The 24,180-nt window shown below is 42.8% G+C and overlaps 1 protein-coding gene and 1 pseudogene across 1 annotated transcript; both read left to right on the top strand.

Moving 5' to 3' along the window:
• Positions 1-13,777: 13,777 nt before the first annotated feature.
• Positions 13,778-14,786, top strand: LOC106748132 (annotated as a pseudogene).
• A 7,928-nt stretch (positions 14,787-22,714) lies between these two features.
• Positions 22,715-23,068, top strand: LOC106748138 (putative uncharacterized protein FLJ37770; the record flags this gene model as incomplete). Its single annotated transcript, XM_014626386.1, has 1 exon — positions 22,715-23,068. A coding segment is annotated over exon 1 (354 nt), but the record flags the coding sequence as incomplete, so codon positions are not given.
• Between the last annotated feature and the right edge of the window lie 1,112 nt (positions 23,069-24,180).

A 24,180-nucleotide genomic window follows, 5' to 3' on the forward strand; every position in this document is an offset into this window, starting at 1 on the left:
AAAGAATCGATTTTTTGAAATTTCTACTGTGGTGTAACCCCTTAAGACATTTTGAATAAAACAGTTTATTAATAACATAACTTGTTTCTCACATGGATTAACAATAATGATAAATTGATGAGAAAAGTCATTGTAAAAGATACAATATTTAAAAGATGAAACTGTTAGCTAAAGTTAAACAATGAGAAATATGGCTTAACATCAAACGAACTTTTATAAATCAGCATTATTGGAATAATATAAATAAGAAATGAAGATTAAAGTAAGATTAAGTAAAAAGTAATCCGTGTAACTTAATGTGATACAACCGGATTTAACGTAATGAGAACATTTTACATATTGTTATGGTGAAAATAGCAACATTATATAATACAAGGAAGATAATAATTACGCTGTGTATGTGTGTTTTTAAGGAGTTAAGTGAGATTGGTGATTGGAGTGAAATTATTAAAAATCATGTATAAATATGAAACAGAGACTTACATTACAAGTGGATCGAATATGGTGAATAATACGCAGAATATAGCTCTGGTCAAACGATTCTAATTTGAGAATCTGAGAATGAGAATTCGAGAATGCTAAGAACTACTGAGAACTATCAAGTTCAGCAGTTTGTCAAAATTGCTAAAAGACCTGCGGGGTACTGTTAGATACTACGAGGCACTGCTAGATACTACGAGGCATTACTAGATACTGTTGGAGGCGGCAAGAGAAAAAGTTGAGTTTTTATAGGAAGAATTTTGGGAGTGGCAGATGACGATTACTAATGAGAACAATTTTCGTGAAAAGGAGATGTGCAGAGGTTGGAGAGTTTCCCAATAGAGTTTTAAGGAAAAGGTAATAACAACCTTCAAGATGTAGGAGACAGAAATTGACCACTACTACAATTGGGGAGAGGGATCTATGTTTGTTAGTGTTGTAAGCATAACGATGAGAAATGTCGATTGCCGTTGCGACGTTCCCACCCGCCACTCGCGGGAGAACGTCCTCAGGTACGGTCGAGAGCTTTGTCGACGGCCCTCGGATGGCTCGCCGGATATCCAGGTTCGGTGGTGAAAAGAGAGGAGAGTTTGATCTTCCGTAAAAATATATATATTTCGCGTCGGTNAGTCGGGGTCGTCCCGGCAAGGATAGTGAGTGCTGCTGCGTACACGCAGCTGGGACGGCGAACACACCGTCTCGGTTCCTCGGCAATGTGGGCAGGATGTCGGGTGCGGCTGCGAACGCGCAGCTGAGACGGTGAACACACCGTCTCGGTCCCCCGGCTAAAAGGATTTGAGTGCTGCCGCAAACATGCGGCTGAGGCGGCGAACACACCACCCCGGTTCCTCGGTAACGTGGAGGACGGGATCCGGAGTAGCCTGCAAACGTATCGCTTTGGCTGACTCCGGTGGAATCAGGTCTCGAGTCCTCCGCCGGTCGGAATATATATCCGACGGAGGCTCCGGGTTTGTGTTTGTTGACACGCACGTGATCACGCTTTCGACGGAAGCGCGTCACGTGCGTGTCGTGACGATTGAGATGGCGCAAAGCGCCGATGAGTGACCCGACGGATGGTCGGTCGGGCCGCGGGGAGGGTGAAGGTGCTAATGCGCCGTCACACCGTAAACAAATCACGACCTCAATTACGAAACGTCACTTTGCAGAAATGCAATTCTGCATTCTGACAAATGCAATACCGAAATCAAGATGGTCAGCGTTCACACCCAAGTGACGTTGACACATCAAAATTATCCCTTCTGATTGAGACATAGGAAAAGGATAAAAGGGACGTGAGATCGAACTCTGGAGGGGATTCTAGACTCTCAGCTCTCGGGTACCGAAACGCTGTCGGTCACACTAGAAATACTGTATCGGGCGGAAAACATAAACACAAATTCATCTTCGAATGAGAGATAATTTATTGTCACCATCGCCTTCTGTTCTACCGCGCTGTGACGGGCACCCCACACTACTCGCGTCGACTCGACTTACGCAACAAATTGGTGGCAGCGGTGGGATCCGCCTTCCAACAACAGCCTGCAACAGAACAAGGAGAAGGTTTCTGTGAAAAAACAGTCGCAAGTAGCAGAGACTGGTGAGCAACAAATCTTGGGATAATAAAAATGAAAGGGGGAAGAAAGAAAACTACGTGGCAGCCCGGAAAGAACGGACGTCGGAGCTACGACTACCAACACAACCACGATAGCAAAGGAGGCGACGAAGCAGCAAAAGCAGTAGGAAAAGACCTACCTCAACGCAACGACAAGCGCCAGGCAATGTAACACCGGACAATCGGAGCACCGATAACGAACCGTATGAGAATGCGATAGCGCGACACGTCAACATGCGTCCCGTCTTATTAATGTAAGTCCTCATCTAACACACACAAGGTCTAACACACATAGTATACACATACTTACACAAGCAAGAAGCCAAACCGTCTGCTTGAATGTCCGAAAGTAATAATATATCGCGTAATTCTTGCAAAAACAGATCCTGGCTATTTAGCGAGCCTACGGCAAATACACTTAGACAACCAACCGAACTAGTGAAGCAAAATCTCGATAACGTAATAAATAACACCGCGCAATATACGACAAGGATTACAAGACGCGTTGTGGTGACCCGTGCCCCGCCGGTCGGCGGACGTTCGCCCTACCCCGGCCGGTGGGGTGGTTGTTCAGTATCGACGGTCAACCGTGTTCGGTGGCGGTGGCTCTAGCGTAACTCGCCGGATGTTCAGGCGTCCTTATTGTGTGTGCGTGTGCGTATGAGTATGAGTGGACGAGTGAGTGAGCGAGTGAGTGAGTGAGCGAATATCCGGAAAATAGCCGTTTATTAAATTATCCCACGTTATCTTTACAGTTTGTTCTTAGCGGCGGGCCGTGTTTTAAGCCTGTCTTTTAAAGCAGGTAAATATTGCAGTGACAGTATCGGCGACGGAATCCCGTGTTTACTTTGTGACGTGGTATCGACGGCTTAGCCTGTGTTTCGGCGTAACAGTATTTCGCGGAATCTAAATAGGGCGGCCGTTTGGAGGTACTCGCGGCGTCAGCGGTGAGCGGGCGCGGTATTGTTGTTTCGGCGCGGTAACGTTTCGGTTTGCGTGTTGGCCCGGTGTTTTAAAGATCGCGGCGGTTACGCATCGGAGTGCAAGACGGCGGATTACACCTGCTATACGCGGTGTCGCGGTACGCGGGTCGCGGTACGCGGGTTGCGGTGATCGCTGCACGTGGAGTGTTCGCGTCGGTCGACTCCCGGAGCGGAGAGCATGCGGTCTCGTGCCTCCTTACAGGAACGGTGGAGTCGGCCGGGCGAGCCTGGCCAACGTGCAGCCGGCGGCGGTAAATTCGCGGGTCGCGGCGGTTACGATACTTCCGGTGAGGTGCGGACGGAGAGACGCGCGTCGTCTCTATATTCGCGGCGCGGCACGCGGAACGATACTCCGGGGCGTTCGCATGCCCCGGAGGCGCAAGACCCAATGACCAGAGTGGAGTGGCCGAGTTCGAGGACACTCGACAGAGGCGGCGAACACACCGCCCCGACTCGTGTCGATCGCCAAGTCCGTCACGGGCAAGACGGCCGGGAGCTCCCGGTGGAGACGGCGAACACACTGTCCCGAGATGGAATTTTAGGAGTCCGGTGTCCGCGACATACACGGGAGAGACAGCGTACGTACTACCTCGGTTTATCCGGATGGAAAGATATCGATTTGGCTGCGAACGCACAGCGGTGACGGCGTACGCACCGTCGCTGTCCCTCGACCTGGGGATCGGGATCCGGAGCAGTTTTGATCTTTCGATCCGGCTGACTCCGGCGGAATCAGGTGTTGATCTCGCGGCGGAGCGGTCTTTTATACCGTGCTTAGTACGGGTTTTCCGCCACGTGCGTGTTTGGCAACAACAATTGTTGTTGCCGGCATGTGCACGTGATGGATATGTGCGCCGCGCGTGAGTTTGTTGGCGCGGAGCGCCGTTTTGCAGCTGACGGATAGTCGGGGGGATGCATCGTTACAGCGTTAACCGTATTTGATAGTTCAAATGAAGAAGAATTGTTACCCCGATACACATTGTGACTGAAAGCGAATTCCCGTTTAGTCAAATCGATGACAGTATATTACCAAATGTAGCTCCACGCGATAGAACACAAAGAAACTTGCCAAGTAACAGTACTATTACGTGTCAGGCAGGGAAGAATTTTCTCTAACTTCGTACGACGAGAGCGTTTTCGACCTGAACAAATTACTTGATAGCTTAACTATGGACAGGCATACAGAGCAAGATGTACCGCCTATTGACGGTCCCGCGATAGACGAAGAAATCAATAGATTACAAACAACCGTCGTGCAACATACAAACCGTAGTGTAGAAGGAAACTCTTTACCAAGAGACAACAGGGAAGGGGAACTCTTTACCAAGAGACAACAGGGAACAGGACTCTCTAGTAGAGACCTTATTAAGTCAAATACAAAACCTCACCATATACGTAACCGAGCTAAATGAAAAGGTTAATATACTGCAACAAAATAACACAGAAAGATTCACCAATCTACAAAGGTCCACTGCAACGGGGCACTGGAACAAAGACAGAACGTATGACTACACACATATACATGACCCTTTCTCGGAAGATAGTATCGCATTGAATTCATTCGTAACCGACACCAATAGACAGCGGAGAAAAGAGGCCAGGTACTTAATACCGACTTTTAATGGCTCAAGTGAAGGGAGTCTCAAGGAATTCCTGCACGTTTGTAATTATGCTTACGGTCTAAAACATCCTACAGAAGAAATTGCATTAACGAAGACAATAACCTGTATAAAATTAAAAGGGCAGGCCATGACGGAAATGGAGGACCGAAATATAACGACTTACCGACAATTGAAGGAAATATTAGAGGTCTGCTATTCGAGAAAAAGGTTGACTACACGTTTGCAACGCGAATTTAATTTCTTACGGCAAAAGACCGGAGAAGAAGCGCGAGTCTACGGAGAGAGAGTCGATAAACTAGCCACAGAATTGTACGAGTCAGTCACTGACAGTACAATATATACCCCGGCAGAAAAGAGAGCTATCCACGAATACATTAAATCTCAAGCACTAATTAATTTTCAACTTGGTCTGAATGAGAAGTTGCAAACCATAGTGCGATCACGCGCTCCCACTACATTAGCTGAAGGTATTGCCGGAGCAATGGAGGAAGGAAAGGTAAAAGCACTAACTAACCACTATAATAATCGGGAAACTGCACTCCCATATAACAGTCGACTGACGACATATCCGTGCGCTCGAGAAAATGTTAGACCTACGACGTGTCAGAAATGCAGCAAAACAGAACATCAAAGGAAAGATTGTCGCACCAGCCGTTATGCGAAACGATACACTCTACTAACAATAAGCGAACGCCCCCGCGTAAACGCGACGGAAAAATATTGCACATACGAGGTCTGTTCAAAAAGTATCGCGAATTTTGTGTTTTTTCAAAAATTATTTATTTATTCATGAATATCTATTTTGTCTCCTTCAAAGTAATCCCTATCAGATATTATACACTTGTGCCAACGTTTTTTCCAATCCTCGAAGCACTTCAAAAAATCATTTTTTGTGATCTTGTTCAGCTCCTCCTTCGATGCCGTCTTTATCTCCTCAATCGTAGCGTAGCGTCGTCCTTTCATGTGCCTCTTCAGTTTCGGGAACAAGAAAAAGTCACAGGGGGCCAGGTCTGGGGAATACGGTGGCTGCGGCATCATTAGTGTGTTGTTTTTGGCCAAAAATTCGCGCACAAGCAACGATGTGTGAGCAGGGGCGTTATCATGGTGCAAAAGCCAATTTTTATTCTTCCACATATCCGGGTGTTTCTGGCGGATTGCTTCGCGCAAATTGCGCATAACTTGCAGGTAATATTCGTTATTGACCGTTCTACTCTGTGGCAAGAACTCATGATTCACCACGCCCCTGCAATCGAAGAAAACTGTAAGCAAAACCTTTACATTCGACCGAACTTGGCTTTTTTCGGTCTTGGCTCATGCGGCAGCTTCCATTGGGATGATTGAGCTTTGGTTTCCACGTCATAACCATAAACCCATGATTCGTCACCAGTTATGAGCAAATCTTGAGCAAATTTGGGTCGTCGCGGACAGAGTCCAACAGCTCCCCAGCAATGTTAATGCGATGCTGTTTTTGGTCGAAATTGAGCATTTTGGTACGAATTTCGCGGCGACCCGTCTCATGCCCAAATCATTAGTAAAAATCGAATGGCTCTAGCCAATCGATATATTTAGATTTTCAGCAACTTCTCTAACGGTGATTCGACGATTGGCCAATACTATTTTCTTCACTTCATCAATGTTTTCGTTTGTTGTTGACGTGCTCGGGCGTCCGGCACGCTATTCGTCGTTCACATCTTCTCGGCCCTCTGAGAACATTTTGTAGCACCGATGAACGTTGCTTCGGTCCAAGGTAGCTTCGCCATATGCCACAGTCAACATTCGGAATGCGTCCGCGCACTTAATTTTATTTTTCACACAAAATTTGATACAGATTCTTTGATCCATTTTTTGAAATAGGCAAAAATCGAAGACGAGCCAAAACACGTCCAAGCAAAACAGCTGTCAAAGATAAACTGAATATTCAAAATGGCCGAACTTGTCGGCATAAGTGAGGGTCATGAGTACCAACGCCACAAAAAAATCGAAAATCGAATATACGTAACCCGCGGAAATTCAAAATTTGCGATACTTTTTGAACAAACCACCTATATATATCAGGTGTACAAATGAATAATCCCAATGTTGTTAAGTAGTTAACACATTCGCAACCGGTAACCTAGTCTTACGTCATTTCAGATTCTTTAACTGAAAACCGGTAACGTAATCCTATGTTATTTCAAATTCTTTAACTGAATGCCGGTAACGTAGTCTTGCGTAATTTAAAAATGTCTTGTTGAAACTTTTGAAAATTGTATGCGGTGTTCAGCTAAGCGTTTCGTCTCAAAACCGCTATTTGCGAATGAGTTTAACATTTTATAGTCCGCGGTCCACCCGAAGACGCTTGACGCTTGACCGAAGATATTTGAACTTATCGAAGGCATAATACGAAATTAGCCGCGCTTATTTGGTTGTTTTTTTTCTTATACAAATGTTGATATCTAAAATCATGATATCATATGTTTATGATATGTTTAGATTCATCGATAAAACCAATGCTGTCAGATCGCGACGGCATAGTGCTGTTAACGGACCGTAACATCGGCGTCATGCTGTCGACGGACCGCAAAGTGATAAGAAATTAATTTTAAAATCTATTAATTTTCCCGCTATTTTGCGGTAATATAGTGATGGTATATAGCCATTAAAAATGATATTTAGTATGGCGAAAGGCCCAACATAACTTTCAAAAGTATACAGTTTAGTAGAGTCTAACGTGGCAATAGATAAGGTATACATACGATGCTGTATTCTTTATGAATTACAACAAGGAAAAAGTGCTGCAAGAGCATACGAATTGATTTGTTCCTTTCTCTGCAAAGGTGTTGTATCATTCAATGTGTGCACATTTTGATTTAAGCGATTTAAAAAGCGACAACTTATGATTTGAGGCAATAACTAACAAGAACTTGAAATTTATTGAATACATGTATACCCATGACTACATGTTGGATGTACAAGTATGACTTTACGAATTTTCAATTGATGGCAAAAGTTGAATTACTGGCATTATGTTGAAGTTGGCAATACATGTACCTGAAAGGTGTGTTTAAAACATGGCTTTAAAACATAGTACATGTTATTTGACTGAAGTGTAAATAACTATTATTTTTATTGCATTGAAAATGTCGAATTTTGTACCAGAAAAACGCCATTTGCGGGAAGTTTTACTTCATTATTCTTTTCTAATGAAAAGTGCAGCTGAAAGTCATCGTTTGCTTGTGGAAGCTTACAAAGAACATGCTCCATCAGTAAGCATGTGTGGAAAGTGGTTTAAACGATTCAGAAGCAATGATTTTGATTTAAATGTCAAAAGCGGTTAAAAGCGGTGATTTTAGTCTGATCGACAAACAACGTTCTGGAGGTCCACGAAAATGCGACAACTATGATTTGGAACAACTGCTCGTTGAGAATTCGGCACAAATGCAAAAAGAGCTTGCAAAGCACTTAGAAGTAACGCAGCAAACCGTTTCCAAACGCTTACATGAGATGGGTAAGATTCAAAAAGAAGAAAAATAAGTTCCGCATGAACTCACAGAAGCCAACAAAAACCAATGAGTGGCAGCGTGTTTTTCTCTTCTCAATAAGCAGCGTCGAAAATCTTTCTTGTTGAAAATCGTTATAAGCGATGAGAAATGGATACTCTATGACAGTCCGAAACGCAGAAAGGCAAGGATAAAACCCAGCGAACCATTAACATCGGTCACAAAGCCCAGTAGTTTCGGAAAGAAGGTTCTGCTCTGCAATTGGTAGGATATCAAGGGCGTATTTTATTATGAGCTGTTGGAATCGTGTAAAACAGTTACTGCGGACTACTACCAACGCTAATTAATCCACTTGAGTCAAGAATTGGAACAGAAACACTCGTATAGCAAAGGAGAATGTCCTGTGAAATTGTTGCATGACAACGCCAGACCACATATTGCTTTCAAGACAAAAGACACCATAATAAATTTTGACTGAGACACAGCACCCGGCGTATTTACTAGATATTGTTCCATCCGATTATCACTTGTTCCAGTCGATGCAACACGCCTTGTCCGATACTCATTTCCAATTAGTGGATGAGATCCGAAAATAGCTTGACAACTTTATCATGTCCAAAGACACAACATTTTTCCGAGATGGAATTCATCAGCTGCCTGAAAGATGACTAATTCATCAGCTGCCTGAAAGATGATTAGTAGATGAAAGTTATAGAAAGCAACGGCGAATACTTTGGTTGAAAAATTTGTTGCACTTTCTTTTAAAATAAATCTCGAATTAGCTGAAAAATGTGGATTATTCATTTGTACGCCTATATATTGGGTGTACAAGTATGATTTTATGGATTTCTTGATAAAAAACGCACTGATTTGAAACATAAAAATCATTTTTACTTAATTCAAAGTATGCTGTATCTTAAACCACAACCTTGGCCCAACTTTCAGGCAAAAAACGGATTCCACGTTGGTAGAAGTCTGGTTATTATGAAGCGATCTAGTTATCAAGCCAATTTTTAACTTCTTCATAAAAACTGAACCGTTCTCTAGAAAGGTTCGACCCCATGGACCGGAACAAATAGTAATCTGAGGGAACAATAACTGGTGAATACGGCGGGTAAGGTAGAATCTCCCAGTTCATACCTTTTAGATAATTCTTGACGGATTCATGAACGTGTGGTCTGGCCTTGTCATGCTGTAAAATTATTTTGTCATGTCTATTTCACTATTTCGGTCGCTTCTTCTTCAGAGCTCGGTTCAAATGTATTAATTGTAGTCGGTACTGTTCATCAATGATAGTTTCAGACGGTTGCAGTAGCTCATAATACACCATACCCTTCATTCCCCACCAGATACTGAACATAACCTTGCTGCCACTGATGTTTCACCTTGGCGTTGATAGACTTGGTTCACCCATGCTGGTTTGCGAATTGTCGTAGTAAATTCCATTTTTTATCTCCAGTAATAATCCGAAAAAAACCCTTTCTTTTGTCGTTGCAACAATAATTCGCACATAGTATTTCTTCTTACAATGTCTCTTTCCTTTAATACGTGTGGCATCCAACTTCCTTGCTTTTGAACTATTCCCATTGCATGCAGACATAAGGAAATGCATTGTTGAATAACATTTAATGTTGTTGCCAATACTTTTTCTGTTTGATATGCATCTTCGTCGAGTAATGCTTCCAATTGTGTATCTTCAAATTTTTTGGTGGCTTTCCATGCTCCTTGACATTCAAATCAAAATCATTGCTTCTGAATCGTTTAAACCATTTTTCATACATGTTTACTGATGGAGCATGTTGTTTATAAGTTTCCACAAGCAAACGATGACTTTCAGCTGCACTTTTTTTTAGAAAAGAATAATGAAGTAAAACTTCCCGCAAATGGCGTTTTTCTGGTACAAAATTCGACATTTTCAATGCGATAAAAATAATAGTTATTTACATTTCAGTCAAATGACATGTACTTTATTTTAAAGCTGTGTTTTAAATACACCTTTCAGGTACAGGTATTGCCAATGTGACCTGCGCCCCGCCGGTCGGTGGACGTTCGCCCTACCCAGGCCGGTGGGGTGGTCGTCCGGTGTCACGGATGACCGTGTTCGGTGTTCGGTGGTCCCGGTGTAGCTCGTCTAGGCGTTCTTCGTTGTGCATGCGTGTGTGTGTGAGTGAACGAGTGAGTGAGTGAGTGGGTGAGTATCCAAATAACAACCGTTTATTTAATTATTCCCACGATGTTTTGTACAAGCGAATATCAGCGGGTCGCGCTTTAACTCTGTCTTTCTGCGGTAAACATTGCGCTGACAGAATTGGCGACGGAATCCCGTGTTTACTTTGTGACGTAATATCGACGGCTTAGTCGGTATTATTCGGCGTACTAGTTTTTGCGGAATCTATCTGGAGCAGGCGCTTGGTAACGCTCGCGGTGTTAGACTCTAGCGCGTGGTGTTGACGGTTCGTGTGTTGGCCCGTTGGCGTTTTAAATTCGACGGTTTCGCATCGGAGTGCAAGACAGCGGAATGCACGTGCGAATCGCGGTATCGCAAGTCGCGGTGATCGCTGCACGTGGAGTGCTCGCGTCGGCCGAATCCCGGAACGGAGGGCACGCGGTATCGTGCCTCTTTACTGGAAACGGTGGACTTGGCCAGGCAAGCCTGGCCGACGTGCAGCCGGCGACGGTATATTCGCGGTTCGCGGCGGTCGACGATACCCCCGGTGAGGTGCGGACGAAGAGACGTGCGTCGTCTCTAATTTCGCGGCGCGAAACGCGGAATAATACTCCGTGGCGTTTGCATGCCCCGGAGCCGCAAGACCCGATGACGAGAGTGGAGTGGCCAAGGTCGAAAACACTCCACGGAGGCGGCGAACACATCACCCCGATTCGTGCCGATACCCAGGTCTGTCACGGGCAAGAAGGCCGGGAGCTCCCGGTGGAGAGGGCGAACACACCGTCCCGAGATGGAGGTTAGGAATCCGGTGCCCGCGACTTCCACGGGAGAGACAGCGTACGCACTACCTCGGTCTTTACCGGATGGAAGGATGTCGAGTCGGCTGCGAACTCACAGCAGTGACGGCGTACACACCATCGCGGTCTCTCGACCTGCGGACCGGATTAGGAGCAGCTTCGATTTTTCGATCCGGGTGACTCCAGTGGAATCAGGTGGCCGTATCGCGGCGGAGCGGTCTTTTATACAGCTTTTGCTACGGTTTTCCGACACGTGCGTGTTTGGCAACAACAATTGTTGTTGCCTACGTATGCACATGTCGGATGTATGCGCCGCGCGTGAAGATTGTTTATTGGCGCTGAGCGCCGTTTTGCGGCCGACGGATGGTCGATCGGCCGCGGTGTTCGCCGGGGGGATGCATCGTTACACCAACTTCAACATAATGTCAGTAATACAACTTTTGCCATCAATTGAAAATTTGTAATACTTGTACACCCAATATGTAGTCATGGGTGTACATGTGTATTCAATAAATTTAAAGTTCTTATTAATTATTGCCTCAAATAATAAATTGTCGTTATAATTGCCTTAAATTATAAGAGTATATCTAGTGTGTAATGTATAATTAGTGTGCAATTATGGATTCGATTCGATTATGTCACTAATTTGAATTTTAAGGGGCTTAAAATAAAATTTAAGATTTAGGCATATTGTTAGGTCCTGGAAAAGAACGCAACGACCTCACGCGCAAACGCGAGTCCCAAATGTACCTGTATGCCGGCGGTGCAGGTCAGAGACCGGAAGGGTCACTTTACTCTGACGCGAGCGTACGCAGGATGGTCCTAATTTAGGTCAAGGTACTGAAACCCTTTACCTGGGATGGGACCGCGAGCGGAATAATTAAGGAAAGTGCAGTGAACGCGCGATGGCAAGAATATTAAATAAAGTGGGAAAATTAAAGTGACAATTTCGATATTTATTATCTGACAAACGGATGAAATTGCAATATTAAATGAGCGGTGAAGTTACAATACAAGATAATATACGGCGGGGTTACAAAATCAATTTTGTGTGTGTGCGTGTGTGTGTGTGTGTCGCAGAATGTTGCCGAGAGAGTTTTAAGGGGAGAGTAAGGAGTTAGGAGTAGGTGGTTCAGAAGGGGAAGTAGAGGAATCGTACGGAGATGGATATGAATCTGGGATCCGTGGGTCTGGTGTGGGGGAACGTGAAGGTGAGTTAAGGTAACATGGGGGTGAAGGGGGAGGTGAAGTCCAGTAGTACGGTAAAGGAGAGTCGCGACAGGGTAGTATAGAAGGGGTTGGTAGTTGATAATTGGAATCTGGCAAATAGGAAGGTGCGAGAAGGGAACGGGGAGGTGTTGACGAGATATTCCCGTCAGAAGGGCTTTGTGGTTGGGGGAATTCCTATCTGGGGTCAGGAGTTCGGAAAAGGCCCTAAGTTGTGCTGCTAGCGTGTCGTCGCTAGCCTCGACTATGTCTCTATGCGCTAGCCTGAGGGCCTCAAGCCTATCCTCTCCACGCAGGGTATTCACTATGATACGGGGAGGTATTAATATGCGAAGAAAATGGAGATAACTTGAACGAGTATAAACGGTGCTGGGTATTTATTCATATTTGATTGTTGGTACGCAAACCTTTTCGGATAGCTGGTTCTCGTCTCGTGACTCGGGTCGTCGGGTCGTCTGGATGGTAGCACTCACGGTACTTTGCATCCACGATGGCTAAAACGAGTATTATTCGATTCTGACATTTGGACTACTTGCGGAGTATCTAAACGAATATCTATAAGAAATGCCGAGTCACGCACCGAAGGTTTTACCAAACTGGTGGCACCGGAGTGATCGCGATCTGGGTAACAAAGCCGAAGTCGTGGTAGAAGCCGTGAAAGGATCGCAAACGATGATTCGTGACGGTGGTTTAGCGGGCCAAGAGTAAGAGTGCTCGCGGCAAGAGAGTGAGCCTTATATAGGGAAGATTTTTGGGGGTGGATGACGATCGCCAATGAGAGCAGGTTGCGTGAAGAATGGTTACTGTGGAAAATTCCTAATACCATCTGGATGTCATAAATAATCCTAAGAACCTAATCCCATCAAAGAGCCTTTCCTCTACCGATTATATACAAAGGCAGATAAGATCGCAGACGCATTGGGAGGCTCGTGACGCATTTGGGCGGCGTGTAGTCGTATCATTTTACAACAGCGCTTGTCCAAGTTTGTTTGTTTCACGATCATAAAAAAAAGGAATGCGGATAGAGTGACAAACGCGTTTGGAAACATACGGCGTTTAGCGTTACATACGCGTTACATATGCGTTTAGCGGCGAGCCATCGTAACCTTATCGTTTTTACAATAGCTCTTGCCCGGAGTCCGTCTGCTTCCCAAATGTATATATATAAAAAATGGAGTTCATTGTTTCTGAGATACCCAGGACGTAACAATATATATCTATTAGGTTGGCAAGGATGAAATTTGTGATTAATAATATTGCCAAATGTAACAGCTTATTATTTGACATTGGCTTAATATATTACCGTTCTGTATTTTTTTTTGTTGGAAAGTTACATATCTCGCCTATTTAAAAAAATCATCATAAGCTCTAAAAAATATTAAAACCTTTTTTTAAAAATTAATTTTGTTGAAAATGGAACGGTCGGATATCCGCACTATTATGAAGTATGAGTTCTTACGTGGAACTACGACATCGCAGACTGCGAAACATTAATAGTGTATTTGGCTCTAGTGTTACTACGCAGCAGACAGTATCAAATTGGTTCGCCGAATTTCGCACAGGTAACTTTGACCTCACAAATGAGCTACGCGGTCGCCCAGAATCAAAGGTCAACAATGACGAACTAAAGGTCATCGTTGAGTCTAACCCATCTCAGAGTGCCTATGAATTATCGTTGAAGTTTCGTATTAGCAAACAAACAATACTAGCTCAAATCGGTAAAGTGAAAAAGTTGGATAAGTGGGTTCCACACGAACTGAATGAAAAGCAGAAACAAAAGCATTTGGAAGCTTGATGTTGCTTTCTCGTCACAAATCTGATCTATTTTTTAATCGAATTATCACTTGTGATGAGAAATGGATCCAATGTGACAATCGCAAACGTTCAGCACAGTGGCTGGACAAGGATGAATCACCAAAACACACTCCAAAGCGCAATATTTATGAAAAGAAGCTGATGGTGAATGTTTGGTGGTCTAGCACAGGTGTGATCCATTATGATTTCATGAAACCTGGCTTATCGTTTACAGCAGAAATATATTGCAACCAATTGGACGAAATGATGCAAAAATTTAAAGAAAAACAGCCTAGATTGGTCAAGAAAATCGACTCCTATCTTATTGCATGATAACACTAGACCACACACTGCACAAATGATTGTGGCAAAACTACAGGAATTGGAGTTGGAACTTCTCTATCATCCTCCATACTCACCAGACCTAGCCCCCACTGATTACCATTACTTCCGTAATTTGGACAACTTTTTAATAGGATAACAATTTAATTCCGACAATGCTGTAAAACTGGCCTTCCAGGAATTCATTGACTTTCGTCCGCCAGGGTTTCATATCATTGGCCTGAACAACCTGCCGCTTAAATGGCAAAAGTGTATAGACAATATGGGTTCATACTTTGATGAATAAAATAATTCCTTATATTTGTAAGTTATCAACCAACTTTGCCTTTTTCTCTACAAATTTCATCCTTGACGACCTGATATATCCATCCTCAGTCCTATTGCCCGCATATTGATTATATATAGGAATATGGGACCTACAGTTTAACGCCGGTTAAACGGCATATTCGAGAGGATCTCTTGGCAAGAATACTCTTGGTGGAGTTGCGACGTTCCTGCTCCATTACCGGTAAATCCGGCGCGGATCTATTCGTCTAGATCGCGGCGGGAACGTCTTTTGGTACAGTGAGAGAGAATCGGACACGGCCCTTGAATGGCTCGCCGGATTTCCAGGTTCGTTTCAGAATTAGGAGAGAGTCTTCCGTTAATAATAACAATAGATTTATTTATCGGTCTGGGTTACAACAGATGAGCGAATGTTGGTTTGATACTTTAAACAGTTTTGCAGCGGTTGTTGATATCGATAGATGCGCGTGTGTTTTGACGGAACAGCTGATTTTGGAGTTTCACGGTGAGACGGCGGCGCGGTAAGACGGACGCGGTTCGGTGAGTCAGGGAGCGATGTGTATGGTTGTCCCGCGAGTGATGGTCGGACGAGTCGCGGAGAGCGGGCGCGGTGTTTTGACGCGTACGGCTGGTGTGATCGCTGCTAGATGGTTTAAATCTCCGCGATACTTTCCGCGATGTCTTTTAATTGCCGCAGAGAGTGCAGTCGGTGGCCGCGCGCAGGTGGCACAAGAAACGGAGGCACTCTCCGAGCCCAGAGGCCCCACGGAGTTGGAACGGTATGACAATCAGGAGGTACCCGCGGTATCGGGCACCGTTCCTGCAGTGTCGTCTGTTTCCCGTGGAGACTACGACACCGGTAGTTCGCAGAGAAGTGCGGCGCGATGAAAAGCGAACGGTCGGTGCGCTCTCGGTGACGTTTTCCTTGTCAGGAGAGTCGGGGCCGAGAACGCACGGCGGAGACGGCGAAGTCGCCACTCTTTTACCCGTTGACTCTCCTGTTGAAGTTCGCTTCTCCCCCCGGATCCTTATAAACTAAATTTCGCTCGCGTGGTTGCTCGCATGCAACCTTGGCGCGGTGACGCGAGAGACCCGGTGTCCCTTTTTTAGACAATGATAATTCGGAGCGAGATCATGCGGCCGAGACTTGACCGAGAATGCTCGGTAGAGACGGCGAAGTCGCCACCCCGGACTTGTCGGGCCGGATGTCGTCGGTAGGAGGCCGGCTGGGAACCGGGAACTCCCGGTGGAGATGGTAGTATCCCGTCCCAGGAGAGGATGGTGAGTGCGGCTGCGAACACGCAGCTGGGACGGCAAATACACCGTCTCGGTTCCTCGGCAGAAGGTAGGAATTCGAGTGTGGCTACGAACACGCAGCTGGAACGGCGTATGCACCGTCTCGGTTCCTCGACAAGTCAGGATGTAAGTGCGGCTGCGAACACGCAGCTGGGGCGGCGAACACACCGCCTCGGTTCTTCGGCAGAAAGAGGACGGGATCCGGAACAACCTGTGAACGTATTGTTCTGGCTGACTTCGGTGGAATCGGCTCCTTAAGCCTCCGCCGGTCGGATTATATATCCGACGGAGGCTTGTTTGTTTATGTTTATCGACATGCACGTGATCACGCTCCTGGCGGAAGCGCGTCACGTGCGTGTCGTGTCGTCTTAGGATGGCGCAATGCGCCGGTGAACAACCCGACAAATGGTCGGTCGGACCGCGGGGAGGGTGACGGTGCTAATGCGCCGTTACAGAGTTGCCGCTTTTTTCCGAGAGAAGACACAAACGTAAATATTTTGATTTCTACCGGAATCGATTCCGGGACCGCTAGCATAACAAACTAGTACGCTGTCTGTTACGCCATGCTCGCGCTTAAATATATATACAGAGTGTCCAATTTTAAGAACCTCAGGCAAAAATCTCGAAAAATAAGGAAGATACGGAAAAATATTATAGACAAAAATTGTATGGTTCGAAGAGGGCCATATGATAAAAATATGAACTTGACCTTGGGTGATCTTTTTAAGGCCAGATCAATGTGATCGACGTTTTCTTAAACAGGACCTCCCATTTTTTATTATATATTCTTGTAGCTCTTGTCGAGACGTTTTCAAAATACTTCCTACTTTTGTCTTCTGCCCAAGCCATTCCCGAAATATAAAGCTTCATATTTGATATTCCGCTAGCATTTGCATTACCATTTATACTGCGGGGAGGTTACTCAGCGGATTTTTACATCATAATGGCTCTTAAAAGGTTTTGTGTGTGTTAGTGTTATACAGTTTTGTGTATGTGTTAAGCAGAATTATAGATATAAAATTAGGCCAATAGATATTCAAATGCTTGGCCATTTGTTTTAATGCATAAGTTTACCCAATTTCGAAAACTATTCTGTACCCTCTACAATGTTGGTGTTGAGATATTTCGATATGTTCCCACAATACGACGTTTCATATCTCAGGTGTCGTATACTCAACATGGTAAATAATATTTTTCAAATAGCCCCAAAGAAAAAAATCAAAAGCGGTCGAGTCGGGTAAACGTGGTGGAAATCTACAGTTCCACCTATGCCAAGTCACTTCGAAAAACGTTATTTAGTGTCCCACGAACATCGCAAGCCCTAAAAACAGGTGCGCCATCCTGCTGAAAACATAGGCGTTGTCTTGTATACAAATCAACATTCTCCAAAAGTACTGGTAATTTATTTTGAAGAAAGTTATTATAACGGTTAACTGTCAAATGGCCGTCAAAAATTGTGGCCCTACTATTATACATATCCATTCACTAATCCACACCATCCACGTTAAAAAATCATTGATTTTTTAATTGTTGTATTTGCCTAAGCCAGTGGGGATTTTGATTTGACCAATAACGGTAAATATAACAATTTACTTGGCCTTGGGTTTTAAAATTAGCCTCATCCGAAAACATTATGAATAAAAAGAAATTGAGCTCTTCATTCATTTGTCGACGGGCCCATTGGCAAAAGCACAATCTACAACGATGGTCATTATTATTTATTTACTAGGTGTACCGGTATGAAGTGAGCGTCAAAATACAAATGTCTCNATCTCTTGATGCAGGATAATGCGATATAGGTAGAATTTATTGTATTAGCTAAATCGGAAAGTTCCGTCTGTTATTTTGCAAAAAATATGGTTTTATTTAAGAAACAAAATGAAAAAGTATATCAATCAAAATATTGTCCATCGTTAGCGATGACTTTTTTCCCATCTTTCGGTCAGCATGCGAATTCCACGGCGAAAGAATGACTCATCTTCGGAAGCTATCCAGTCAGAGACATATTTTTTTTATGTCTTCGTAAGAATTGAAGCGTTCTTCAGCAAGTTCGTGTGCCATCAGCCGAAAAAGTGGTAATCGGAAGGGGCACAGCCTAATGAATAAGCCGCATGGGGTAGCACTTTCCACCGAAGTGCTTATAACGTTTCCTTGACAAGTTTTGTGACGTGAGGCCGAGAGTGGTCATGAAGCAAAATCACTTTATGCTGTCTCGTTTCATATTCTGGTCGTTTTTCGTGCAATGCTCGGCTTAAACTCGGATAATTTGTTCTCGGTAGAGACGCTTTGTGACTGTTTGACCACTTTCTGGCTCATGGTACACTACATCCTTCTGATCCCACCAAAGACAGAGCATTGCCTTCTTTCTTTGGATATTCCGCTTTTGCGATGTTGAGAATTGGTCGTGGTCGCAAATGGTTTTCGACGTTTAGGGTTGTCAAAATATATCCATTTTTCATCCCCAGTGATGATACGATGCAAAAATCCCTTTCTTTGTTGCCTAGCAAGCAGAATTTCGCAGATGGTTTTTCGCCTTTCGATGTCATTTGGCTTCAGTTTATATGGGACCTATTAGGTTGGTGGAAATGGCCGTTTATAAATATAAAGTTGAAACTTGTATTTTTCAAATTTAAAACTTACATAACTAATCGAAATAGCATCCAAATACTCCAATGCATTTCTGCCAACGTGATCCAAATGCATCAATGCACTTTTTAAAAAAATCTAGAGAGCGTGAATCGATAAACTCCTTAAATACATTTTTCACACTTCTTTCTTCATTGAAATTTTTGCCTACCAAAAACGCATCCAGATGCTTGAAAAGATGATAATCTGTTGGTGAGATGTCTAGAGAATAAGGAGGATGAAGGAGAACTTCAATGTTTACTCGGCAAGTTTTTGAAAGGTTTGTTTTGCATATGTGGTTTAGCGTTATCGTGCAATAGCAACATGCCGTGTCTGTTGAATGCTGGCTGTTGAGCGCACAGTTTTTGGTGCATGGTGGTAATTTCCTGACAGTACTTATCAGAATTTATAATCTTACCTTGTTTGGTAAGTGAATAATGAACGATACCTTTGCTAGACCACCATACAGACACCATCATTTTCTTGGGGTGAAGATTCGATTTTGGAATGTATTTTGGAGCATCATTCGCATCTAACCAATGTGCAGAACATCGGTGATTATCGTACAAAATCCATTTTTCATCACAAGTCACAATCCTGTATAAAATTCCATCTGTATTCTGACGCAACCGCAAAGAAATGCAGATTTCCAAACGTCTCAATTTGTCTCTCTCTATGATTTCATGGGGGACCCATTTACTCAACTTTTTCACTTTTCTCAACTTGTTTAAACATCGGACGGCAGTTGAATGACCAACTTCAAATCTTTTGACAATCTTTGAGACTGTTAACCTTGGATCTGTTTCAACCATCTCCTTCAAAACAACGTTATCAATGACGGAAGGTGCGTGTCCGCGAGACAAATTGTCGAGGTTTGTGTCCGCAGAACGAAATATTTCAAATAAACGTTTGGTCGTTCTTTCACTTACAGTACCTTCACCAAATGCAGTATCAATGTTACGCGTTACATCGGCTGCAGTATGACCAAGTTTGAACTCGTATAAGTAAATTATATGAATTTCTCTATTTTCCATCACAGCGTTAATGTAAACTTCTATGACTAATAGTACAGTATATTGGGAGTACAAATTAGTTCGGTCCGTTTTCCAAAGATGGCTCTGGCTGTTATGAATGTTTCATAGTGACAGTTGATTTTGGTGGTTTCAGAGAGGTTAGACATCTGTCAATAATATTCAGTTTATATCACTTTGAGTTTCATACAAAACCTCTGTTTATTACTGTGTTGAATATGTCAAATTTTGTGTTAACTAAGCGGCATTTGCGGGGGGGTTTTAGTTTTATGCTTTAATTGGAAGAAAAGTGCAGCTGAAGCGCATCGAATGCTTGTAGAAGTTTATGGTGACAATACTCCAACTGATAAACTTTGTAGGGAATGGTTTCGACGTTTAAAGAATAGTGATTTCAGCATTGAAGACAAACCTCATTCTTCTGCATGATAACGCTCGGCCTCATGTCGCAAAAGTCGTAAAAAATTATTTAGAAACGTTCAAGTGGGATATTTTACCGCACCCGCCGTATTCGCCGGACATTGCTCCTTCTGATTACTGGTTGTTCCGACGGGTGCAATACGATTTGGCAGGTCACCGGTTCACTTATTTCGCAGAAATCGAAAATTGGCTCCCAACTTGGATCGCCTCAAAAGACGAGACATTTTTTCGAGATAGAATTCGAAAATTGCCTGAGAGATGGGAAAAAGTAGTAGCCAGCGATGGACTATACTTTGATTAATCTGTTCATTTATTTTGTTCTGAAATAAATGCATTTTTGACCACAAAAAAACGGACCGAACTAATTTGTACTCCCAATAGAAATAAAGTTATGTGCGCTAAATCACATGTGGATCATATACTTTTCACACAGTAAATATACACCGTCCTCTTTATGAAAGAAAATTAATCTATAGGGGTAGGAAATTCAAAACACTGAAAACGGCCATTTCATTTGTACCAACCTAATATTTTTCTTCCTTGTAGACTTTTTCCAAGGCTTTCAAGCGATTGCAAATGACAGACTGAGCACAATTTAGTGTTTCTGCAAGTTGTGTTTGCGTTTGACATGAGTCTTCATCCACGAAAACCTGCAATTCTTTGTTTTTGAATGTTCTTGGCCGTCTAGAACGCTCTTTGTCTTCCACATCAAAATCACCACTTCTAAAGCATCAAAACCGTTCTCTGCATGTTTTATCGGAAGAAGCACTGTCATCATAAACTTCTACAAGCTTCAGCTGCAGTTTCCTTCCATTTGAAACAAGAGATTAACACTTCGCACAAATGACGCTTATTTGACTCAAATTTTGACATTTTCGATGCAATAAGAAAAAATGTTATTGATGCGAACGTATACCTTTATATACTGAATTTTATTCACAGATGGTAAAACTAAAAAATTAAACTTGGTTTAGACATTAGAATTATCGACAGTTCTAGCTATAGCTTTTCGCTGCTAGATGGACGGAACTTTCCAATTTACCTAATATCTCAAATATCGCGATGCAGATACACGTGGTATATTATGAAAACGTTCAATTTGTCTGAGGCTAGTATTAGGAATTAATATAGCAACTCTTAACACACCAATTTCACGAAGAGATGGAACTTGACGACGACGACGTTTTATATGGCCATCCTTTAATCTTTGAACACAACGTTTAATTGTTTTATAATCTGGGTGTCTTCTTCCTGAGTGTCGTTGTGCATAAATACGTGAAACCTATCGAGAATTACCACCACTTGCTCCTAAGCAAAGGGCCATGCCCACAATTTCTCCCGGACGATAATTGAGCACTATAAAACTAACCAGAAATACAATTGTGATAATGACCAAAATGCAATAATAAGATGTATCAGTGAAAGAAAGTGTAATAAGCGAATAGTATTAGGTTGTAGCATATATAACCGCCTGCTGGTAATAGATGGCGTTAGGTACACTATCTTTTTGTATTGAAAGTTGGCAATACACATGATGACAGGTCTATAAAGTTCCGTCGAAACGCCATAAGTGACATTTGTGTGACTAGTTAATATCATCTGTACTGATTGAGTTTACAATGGCAAGTTTTGTTCCAAATAAGTCACATTTGCGAAAAGTTATGGTCCATTATTTCCTGTAAAAGAAATCGCCCGCGGAAACACATCATTTACTGGAGAAAGTCTATGCCGAACATGCTCTACCAAGTTCGACGTGCAAAGAGTGATTTCGCTGCTTCCAAAGTGATGATTTCTCTATGGATAACAAGGACCGAGAAAATCACCCAAATTTGAGGACTGAAAAAATGGAAACCGCTGCTGAAACCGTCGGAAACAATCACTGGGGATCGATATCAACTGCAACTAGTTTGTTTGAAGCGAGCTCTGCACGAAAAGAGGCCGGAATGGGAGAATCGCCACGACAAGTTGATTTTGCAGCACGATAACATTAGGCCGCATATTACTTAACCAGTCAAGAAGTACTTAGAAAGAGTTAACTGGGAAATCCTACCCCACCAGCCATATTTCCCACACATCGCTCCCTCCGATTACCATTTGTCCCGGTCGATGAAGTCAGCACTTACGGCACAGCATTTCACCGTCTCGCCAAGAGCTACAAGAATGTACAATAAAAATGGGAGGTTCCATTTAAGAATATATCGATGATATTGACCTGGCCTTGAGAAGGTTACTCAAGATCAAGTCGATATTTTCGACATATAACCCCCTTCAAACCATGCAACTTTTGTTTGGAACATTTTTCTGTATATTTCATATTTTTCGATTTTATTTGCTCGCGGCGTTTAAAATGGGACACCCTGTATATACGAGGTATGTTCAAAAAGTATCGCGAATTTTGAATTTCTGCGGGTTACGTATATTCGATTTTCGATTTTTTTGTGGCGTTATGTTGGTACATATGTCCCTCACTTATGCCGACAAGTTCAGCCATTTTGAATATTCAGTTTATCTTTTGCTTGGACGTTTTTGGCTCGTTTTCGATTTTTGCCTATTCCAAAAAATGGATCAAAGAATCTGTATCAAATTTTGTGTGAAAAACAAAATTAAGTGCGCGGACGCATTCCGAATGTTGACTGTGGCATATGGTGAAGCTACCTTGGACCGAAGCAACGTTTATCGGTGGTACAAAATGTTCTTAGAGGGCCAAGAAAATGTGAACGACGAAGAGCGTGTCAGACGCCCGAGCATGTCAACAACAGGCGAAAACATTGATAAAGTGAAGAAAATAGTATTGGCCAGTCGTCGAATCACTGCTAGAGAAGTTGCTGAGGACCTAAACATATCGATTGGCTTGTGCCATTCGATTTTTACAAATGATTTTGGCATGAGATGGGTCGCCGCGAAATTCGTACCAACGCCCTTGTTCACACATCGTTGCTTGTGCGCGAATTTTTGGCCAAAAACAACACACTAATGATGCCGCAGCCACCGTATTCCGCAGACCTGGCCCCCTGTGACTTTTTCGTGTTCTCGAAACTGAAGAGGCACATGAAAGGACGACGCTACGCTACGATTGAGGAGATAAAGACAGCATCAAAGGAGGAGTTGAACAAGATCACAAAAAATGATTTTTTGAAGTGCTTCGAGGATTGGAAAAAACGTTGGCACAAGTGTATAATATCTGATGGGAATTACTTTGAAGGAGACAAAATAGATATTCATGAATAAATAAATAATTTTTGAAAAAACAAAAAATTTTCGATACTTTTTGAACAGACCTCGTATACATTACATATGTTATTACGCATTTGGACTAAAAAACATAAATTTGGAACAAAATAAATTCTAATTACAACTATAAGATATTTCTTTATATTAAATTTTTTTCATGATTACCACATAAATAATATGTGTGAGTCGTAAATATATCACAGAGATATTTTCCAATTTGACGAAGTCGTGTAAGTGACCAAGAGAGTACTCAAAAAAAGATTAGTTATCTAATGTATATTATGTGAATAAAAATGTATGCGAATGCGACACTTATATAATTATTTATATTCAAAGTTAATTTAACTCAGTTTTAAATGTTGTTGGTTAATGTTGTTAATTAATGTCCCGTTAATTAAGAAACCGTTGTCCCTGTTAATGCATTATTTTGCATGTGCACTTTGCATTCACTTTGCTTCATAAATAAGGTTTTGCTTTTGGAAAGCATATGTACATATTGTTCCAAACATTCTCGGTTCATATGGTGAGCAGAAACGTTAAGTACTATTTTGCAAAATTTGCAATATTTAATGAAAAATTAATTAATTTGTCTGAGCTAATAAACGCTCAGCAAGTCGCGGCAAACGTTACTGCGGGAAAGTATTGGGTGAGTGCAAAAGTTCGTGCGGAGGTGCAATAGATGGCGTTAGAAGCGGCGTAAAGTTTTGTCATTAATACCGCCATCTCCGTAAGACATATCGTTGGAAAGGTGACGTGTGCAGCGTTCATTTCAAACAAAAGAATTTGTGTAGATAC

The sequence above is a fragment of the Dinoponera quadriceps genome, unplaced genomic scaffold (genome assembly GCF_001313825.1).
Source record: "Dinoponera quadriceps isolate SergipeBrazil2010 unplaced genomic scaffold, ASM131382v1 scaffold290, whole genome shotgun sequence".
Lineage (NCBI taxonomy): Eukaryota > Metazoa > Arthropoda > Insecta > Hymenoptera > Formicidae > Dinoponera > Dinoponera quadriceps.